Source organism: Eschrichtius robustus, chromosome 12, assembly GCF_028021215.1.
Source record: "Eschrichtius robustus isolate mEscRob2 chromosome 12, mEscRob2.pri, whole genome shotgun sequence".
Classification (NCBI taxonomy): domain Eukaryota; kingdom Metazoa; phylum Chordata; class Mammalia; order Artiodactyla; family Eschrichtiidae; genus Eschrichtius; species Eschrichtius robustus.
The window spans coordinates 85,142,143-85,149,749 of NC_090835.1; the positions used below are offsets into that span (position 1 = coordinate 85,142,143).

At 54.1% G+C, this 7,607-nt stretch overlaps 1 protein-coding gene across 2 annotated transcripts; it reads right to left on the minus strand.

The window, feature by feature from the left end:
- Positions 1-285: 285 nt before the first annotated feature.
- LOC137773220 (MHC class I polypeptide-related sequence A-like) lies at positions 286-5,733 on the minus strand. Of its 2 annotated transcripts, XM_068557729.1 has the most exons (4): positions 4,919-5,733; positions 3,523-3,801; positions 3,263-3,397; positions 286-499 (listed from the first exon to the last, which is right to left on the minus strand). In XM_068557729.1, the coding sequence occupies exons 1-4, from the start codon at positions 5,406-5,408 to the stop codon at positions 375-377; spliced, it is 1,029 nt and encodes a 342-aa protein (XP_068413830.1). In that variant the 5' UTR covers positions 5,409-5,733; the 3' UTR covers positions 286-374. The 2 variants fall into 2 exon arrangements, with proteins under 2 accessions (XP_068413830.1, XP_068413831.1); XM_068557730.1 differs by lacking the exon at positions 3,263-3,397.
- Between the last annotated feature and the right edge of the window lie 1,874 nt (positions 5,734-7,607).

Genomic DNA, 7,607 nt, shown 5'->3' on the forward strand with positions numbered 1-7,607 from the left:
GATGCAAACGGGTATATATAGGATGGATAAAGAACAAGGTCCCATTGTATAGCACAGGGAACTATATTCAATATCCTGTGATAAATCATAATGGAAACGAATATGAAAAAGGAAGTATATATATGTATAACTGAGTTACTCTGCTGTACAGCAGTAATTAACAAAACATTGTGTTCAATAATTCAACTATACTTCAATAAAAAATAAATTAAAAAAGGAGGGAAAGTGCTATATTGTAAATCAACTACACCTTAAAAAAATAACAAATAAAATAAAACATAAAAATAATAAGATAAATAATAGAACACACACAAAAGGGAAAGTGCTAGTAAGACCAGAACAGGGAGCTGAATTCAGGTCTCTGGCAGCAGATTCTAAGCTTCCACAGTGGAACTGATGGACGCCGGGTCTGACAACGAGGACTGAAATCCCGGTTGTGTGAGGCCATTATGGTCACTTGGCTCCATCTGGCATTGATCCAGGTCTTGTAGGCTAACAGCTTTGGGGAAAAGGAAAAACCAATAAATAAATGACCAATTGGCTGCAGAATTTTGCTCTTTATTCCCTCAGAGATTCTCCTTCAGTTGCTGCAAAGTCAGGTTCTGTCCTTCTCTGACGGAAGAAAACACCCCGCCTATTTTGCCCCCTTTTTGCCCAGCCCTTGCTGGACTCCTCCCCTGACTCCCCGACATCATCACCTGTCCCTGCTTCCACCACCCTCCACGACAGGGACAAAGGTCGGCAGGACGAAAGGACAAGATCCAGGAGTGGAAACCCAAAGCCCTCCGCCTTAAGCTCGGACCCATCCCCGACACAGTGCGAGGCTCTGTCACAGACGGGTCCCGACTCCGCGTTCCTCCAGGCCTGGGAGTGGACACACACACAACTCCTTCCTCTCCTCCGTTCTCGGACCTCCTCACCTGCACAAGCACCTGTTCCACTGCCCGGCTCCACCTCAGGCCCTGACCTCCACCTACAGCGCAACCTCCTGCCCGCCCCCAGCCCTGAGCCAGCAGCTCCTAACTGGAAAGCCCATCGGGAAGCCCAGGTGACAGCAGCCCCGTCTAGAAAAACTGGGCTGCCACAGGCCCTGCCCCTGACCTGACCCTGGAACATCCCTGGCTTGCAGACGCCTGGCCTTGCCACGACCCTCACTCCCCGCCCAGGCTCTCAGGGTGCACTTGGCCTTCCCTGCTCCTTCCAGGTCCACTGGCTCCTGGAATCCCAGCTCTACCCCAAGTGCTGCTGCTAGGCTGAGGCTGCACAGTCCCTCCTGCCCTGTTCCAGGCAGGGATTCAACCAGGCCACCCTCCCTTCCTGTAGGGATCTGCTGCTCAATGTGGATGGGGGGGACACCCCCAGCCCGAGGCTGTACCTGGCCCCCTCTGCACCCTGGGACTGCCACTGCCACCCTCCACCTCCCACAGGCAGCGCCCCATTTGAATTCCTCTTTCATTTAATATGCACCGCAAGGTCAGTATTGGAGGAAATTCTATTGAGCTTTGCCATCTGAAATCATAAACATTTGTATTGGACATCAAAAATTTAAAAAGTAATTTTGAGAAATTAGCACATGATCTTCACACTGTTTTCCCAGCAAATGCCCCAGTGACATACAAGACAACTGTTTCTGTCTCAACGGAACCAGAACTCATGTTCCCTGGGGGTGGGGTGGGTGGGGAGGGGTCGGGGGTGCCCCAGGTGAGAGCAGGAGCAACTACAGAGCTGCCTGGTCCCCTGCTCTGGGTGCTGCATGGACAGAGCCTCTTGCTGCGGGGCAGGGTGACTAACCATCCCCGTATGCCCAGGCTGAAGGCCAAATGATAAGGGAATTGGGCTCGTGGATGAGAAAACACGTCCCCAAGCACGCCAGTGACACAAAGAGGTGGCATCAACAGAAGGAGCTGAGTCTCTGCACACGCCACCTTTTCACTGTTCCACGCTCTGCCTTTGCTCTTTGCCAAACACAAAGCTCTGCTGCTCTTTTCCTCTCCCCTCAAGCAACCTGATTATGGGGAAATCAATGTGACCATCCCCTTCTCCAAATCTACAGGGCAGTGACCACCATGAGCAAGGGAACTGGCTCAGGGAGGGCAGGGTGAGGCCACAGAACACAGACCCAGTGCCCTCCTCTAAAGAGCCCTTGGACTGTGTCCCGAGGGGCTGGACAGGAAAGAACCTGGAGGTGAGATAAAATCAGTGACCCCAGTTGTCCAAGGATTGGCTGTTCTCCTCTCCCCAAATGGTCAAGGGGTATCTGCTCACTACTCCCCTATATTATGGGCAAGGAAATTCCAGCAAGCATGGGGGCACGTGATGGGACCTTGAGAAGGATGCAGGCTGGGGGTGACCCAGAGGAAACGAAACTCAGAAGACAGTTCATGGAGGAGGACTTGGAGAGGTTGCAAAACATCTCTAAGTGGGGCCTCACAAGGGCGCATCACAGGCAGGGCTCTGGCACCATCCACTGAACCCTAGTTTGAGCCTTATGATTCTTTTACTTGGATTCTTTTTTTTTTTCTGTATAAAACTAAATTTATTTAAACTGAAGTTTTATATTTATCTTTTCTTTTTAAAAAATTTTTACTGGAGTATGGCTGCTCTATAATGTTGTGTTAGTTTCTACTGTACAGCAAAGTGAATCAGCTATACATATATATATATCCCCCCTTTTTTGGATTTCCATCCCATTTAGGTCACCACAGAGCCTTAAGTAGAATTCCTTGAGCTATACAGTAGCTCCTTGGATTCTTAATGATGGCTGAAAAACTGGGGAGAGAAATGCAGATAGGAAGTGATAAGCCCATCGCCTGGCCTCTGAATTCCTCTTCAGTTTTTAACCCCTCCCCACAAGCTCACAGACACTTTACTGCAGGTTCCCTCTGAATCAATCCATGATCACCTAGACCCTCCCAACCAGCACATGACCCAACATATCACCCCTAGATGAGGCCTGACCAGCTGAGAGTAGACAGAAAAAGATGAGAACAGAGCAGAGAGCTGAAACCCTCACTGCGCCCAGTCTCACCCAGAGCAAAGAGAGGCCCCTGCTGGACACTAAGGGCCCCAGCCTGGCCCTGGCCTTGGGCAGGACCAAGGGGTTAGAACAGACGTAGCTCCCAATCCCTTCACAAATACCCCAGTGTCCAGCTCCTGGAACAGAGGCTTGTCATCTTCTCGAATCTGTGCAGAGGGACACGTGGGGGATCCCACATCCCAGGCAGAGCCCTTCCCATCCCCACCCCCTGCCCAGATTTCTCACCTGGGCTCCCCACAGCTGATGCTGTTTTCTTCTTCTTCGTGCAGCAAAGGACACAAAGCCCGATGATAATAACAACAACCACAGCAGCAATACCCAGGATGGTCCACCACTGACTCTGATGCACCAGGGTCTCTCCTGAGAAAGGGCCTTATTCTATATAACACAGGCACCCCAGAGCCACAGGCCTGCTCTCCTCTCCCTGACCCTGGCCTCTGACACTCCCAGGGTCACAACCCCCTCCAGGCTCACCCCAGGCTCACCAGAGGGCACAGCGTGTGCACTGTGATTCCCGCTGCGTTCCACGTGGCACTTGACACACTGTTCCTCTCCTTGGGGAACCCTTATGGTCACCCAGGTCCGGTAGGTCCCATTCCCATCAGGCAGGACACCCCCAGACTGCTGGGCTTCCCGGCTCATGGGTTCCTCATCTGGAAACCAGGCCGCTGAGATATTCTGGGAAAAGAAGCCAAAAGCCCAGCATGTGAGGTTGACTGTGCCCTCCGAGTCCTGGCTGCGGGTCACGTTCACGGCTGGGGGCCCTGGGGGAGAAAGCACAGAGCCAGTGAGGCCCGGGGCCAAGCCCTGCTCCCTCTAAGGAAGACGGAGAGAACAGGGCTGCTGCTCCCCACTTTCCACCTCTGGCTGAGCCCTCGCCCACCCCAGACCTGCTCCCAGTCTGTTCAGCACCCTGGGGCCCAGTTCCTTTAGCCGGGCAGGAGGAGGGGCTGTGACGGGGCCTCACTCTCTTGGATCCACGTGTTGATGCTGAGGAGCGGGCCGTGCGGGGTGGGCTCCTGGGGACCAGCAGGGAACTTTCTGGAACAGGCAGGCTGGGAGCCAGGAGGGCCCCCTCCAGTCTAGGGGCTTCCTCTCCTGACTGACACTCACCTTCCCTGGTACAGTTTCTGTCAGAAGGCCCACTGCTCCCCTGGATGATTGTCACCGGGGCGGTTCATTCCCCTCCCCACCTGCCCATCTGTCTACAGTGGATTTAACAGAACAGCAAATTGCAGGACACCACGCCAACAGAGCATATATGCACCCAGAGGACAGGGAGGGTCTCTGTGGACAGAGTCACGGCGGGGAGGCTCTAGGGGTCTGGGGAAGAGGAAGGGCCCTGGTCCAGGAGCAGTACCCATTCTCTCCCTGAAGCCTGTCCAGGATTCCAGATAGCCCCGCAGTCTTCCACAAAGCTCTCCCTGCACGTGGGCCCGGTAATACTTGCTTTGAAAGCCATCTGTGTCCCCGGACTTCTCCATTTCCATGGCCAAAGTCGGACCCAACGACTAGGGTACTGTACATCGATGGGTCTCCAGGTGACAGGAGAGGAAGAGCTCCCCATCTTGGTAGAGAAGCCTGAAGCCCCAGGCGTGGTTGTCTTCTTGAATTTCACAGCCCACGATCTCCTGGAGGGAATTCACACCTGCACCCCACCCCACCCCAGCAGTGACTCCTCCAGTCCCCGTGTCCCTCTGTCCTCCCACCCAAGTGAGAAACTCCAGCCAGAGGGCTCCCTCCCTGCTCCCCTCCATGTCTTCCCAGTGCTGCTGAGTCATGGCCACCCCCCTGCTGAACTCACAGACACCTGTCCTCTGGCCCCTGCCCCCAAATCCAGTGAAACACCGCATAGCACTCTCAGCCTCTCCCCACTCTCACCTCCTTTCTCCTCCTGCAGGGCCAGGATTTCTGCTACAAGCTTTCTGAGGTCCTTCCAGGTCTCTGTCAAGTCCTTGGACTCTGTGTCCCACGTCTCAGCTCCCAGCTCCTCTGCCCACAGTCCCCGGGGCTCTACCCTGCCTGTCTCACGGTCATAGTGCAGGAAGGCCTGGCCATCCAAGTGTCCCCCAGCGAAAAAGCTGGGCTGCACAGATCCATCCCGGGACAGCACCGTGAGGTTGTAATGAAGACTGTGTGATCCTGGGGAAGGGGGAACTGCAGATGAAACAGCTTTCCAGAAACAAGTGCACATCAAATGTTTACCAGACAAGTTCTGCTGTCCTGACCTGCTCCAGGACTGAGGATGCAGAACATGCACGTGTACAAGGGACCACAATGAGAATTTTTCCAACACCGGGGAAAAAAGAAAAAGAGGAGTGAAGGAGAGGGGAATTGAGGAGTGGAGGGAGGGGTGGAGATGGGCAAACATTCAGGACAAGTGCCAGGACAGGGAGGCACCAGCTCCCTAAGGGTCCAGGCAGGAGGCCAAGGGGAGAGGCTGGCCTGCAGGGGGCAAGGGAGAGGCAGGAAGACCAGGGTGAGGGGAGGTGGAGTCAGAGGGGAGGGAGGGGCAGTGTCAGCCCAGGATCAGAGGCATCCCTGGTCAGAGGCCGGTCAGGTGAGATGCAGAGCAAGGGCTGCTGCCCGTGGGGCAGGTTCATCATGGACGAGGTGGGCTCAAGGGAGGGTGAGGCACGAGGCAGAGGGGCCTGAGGGGCTGGGCTGTGGCCCTAAGAGAGTGGAAGGTGGGCCAGTACCCCTGGGAGGTGAAACAGTGGGTCTGGGCCCAGAGTGCAAGAGGCATGGTGAGGCCCCAGGTGGGGAGGTGGCTGGACCTGCCAGTGTCCCCTGGGAGAGGTGGGTGTTGGGGGCCTGAGTCAGTGCCATGTGCCCAAGGGCCATGGAGAATTAGAAGGAGCGGTGGCAAGAGAAAATAGAACTGGAAAGCCAAGGTGCACATTGGGAGGGACCTGCACAGTGGGAGTGGTTGGGGGCAGGTCACACCTCCACAGAGGGTGTGGGTCAGGCAGCCAGCACAGGAGGGCGGGGCTGGGGGAAGACCCCCTGTAGGGAAAGGCCAACTCACCAAGTGGCATCAACAAGGATTTTGGATACATGGTTGAGGTAGTGAGAGCCCACTGGGGTCAGTGAACCTAAGAGAGGGTGATGAAGGCCAAGGAGGTGGGCAGTTGGACCAAGGGTAGTATTCCTATTGGGGAGGGAGGAAGGGCAAGGGGCTGCAGAGGAGACAGTGGTGAGGGCCTGGATTGGGGGGCAGGGGATGAGCATGCCTCAGGGGTGACTCTGGGGGCCCTTGGGTTAGGGTGAAGACAGGAGAGGAGGGGGGCTCTGGTTGAGGGAGGGTGAGGATGGCGTGGTGATTCCTGGGAGGAAGCTTGTGATTGATGAGAACGTGGTGAGGCCCCAAGGCACTCGGGAAAGGAGTGGGAGCTGGGCAAGGTGCCATGATGGTAGGTGCAGAGGGACAAGGGCAAGTGGAGTCCAGCAGCTGAGGCCTGGAGAGTGGAGGTCTCAAGAGGGTGAGGTTTAGGATGCAGGAGTGGGGAAGGGGCAGTGCTGGGTGAAACGCCCACACTGAACGAGGGCCAAGAGCAGGTGCATGCACTGGGACGGAGGTAGGAGGATGGGTGCCAAGACCGGGGGAGAGGTCCTCCCACAGGGGCTGCTCACTGTGCTCAAGGTACAATTATCGTCAAGGCCCATCACCACAGCTCCCCCTGGTGATGAAACTAGTGGGGATGTAGGGAATTCATACTGGGCAAAAGTGAGTGTGGGCAAAAGTCAACCCCAGAAATGTAAGGTTAGTAAAAGCTGGGGGAAGGTAGGAGCCATACAGGTGACTGATCCTTGCAGGTAAAGATCCATGAGGGATGAGAGGATGAGGGTGAGGATGCCCTAGGAAGGGATCAGAGAACCGCAGAGAGGAGGGAACAGCAGGGAGGGGGAGGACAAATCCTGAGGGGGCGCAAGAGATGGCAGGGGAGGAGGCAAGGAGAGAATCAGGTGTGGGAACATGTGCACAGCAGAAAATTAGAATTAACATTGGTGGTGGTGGCGGAGTGGAGACCACAGAAATCACAGGAAGAATCCCTTGGCTCCAAAACTGTCAGACCCTAACTTCTCTCAGTGAAAATAATGAATAAACAATCTATAATAAGAGTAGAGGGTGTGATGAATTGAGAGATTGGGATTGACATGTATACACTGATGTGTATAAAATGGGTGACTAATAAGAACCTGCTGTATAAAAAAATAAATAAAATAAAATTCAAAAATTCAAAAAATAAAATATAGTAAAAAAAAAACAAACGAATAGAGAGTTTTATTTGAGCCAAATTAAGGACTAGTCCAGAAGCCAGCTTCCCAGATAACTCTGAGAAACTGCTCTGGAGAAGCAGGGTTTTCAGCACAGTTGTGTTTTTTTGTTGGTGTTTTTTTTTGGGGGGGAGGTAGTTTTTTGGCTGCCTCGCACCAGAATCTTAGTTCCTGGACCAGAGATTGAACTCCGGCCAACGGCAGCGAAAGTGCTGAGTCCTAACCACTGGACCGCCAGGGAATTCCCCTTCAGCACAGTTTTATAACTTGTCTGAACAAAGAACATTAAGCA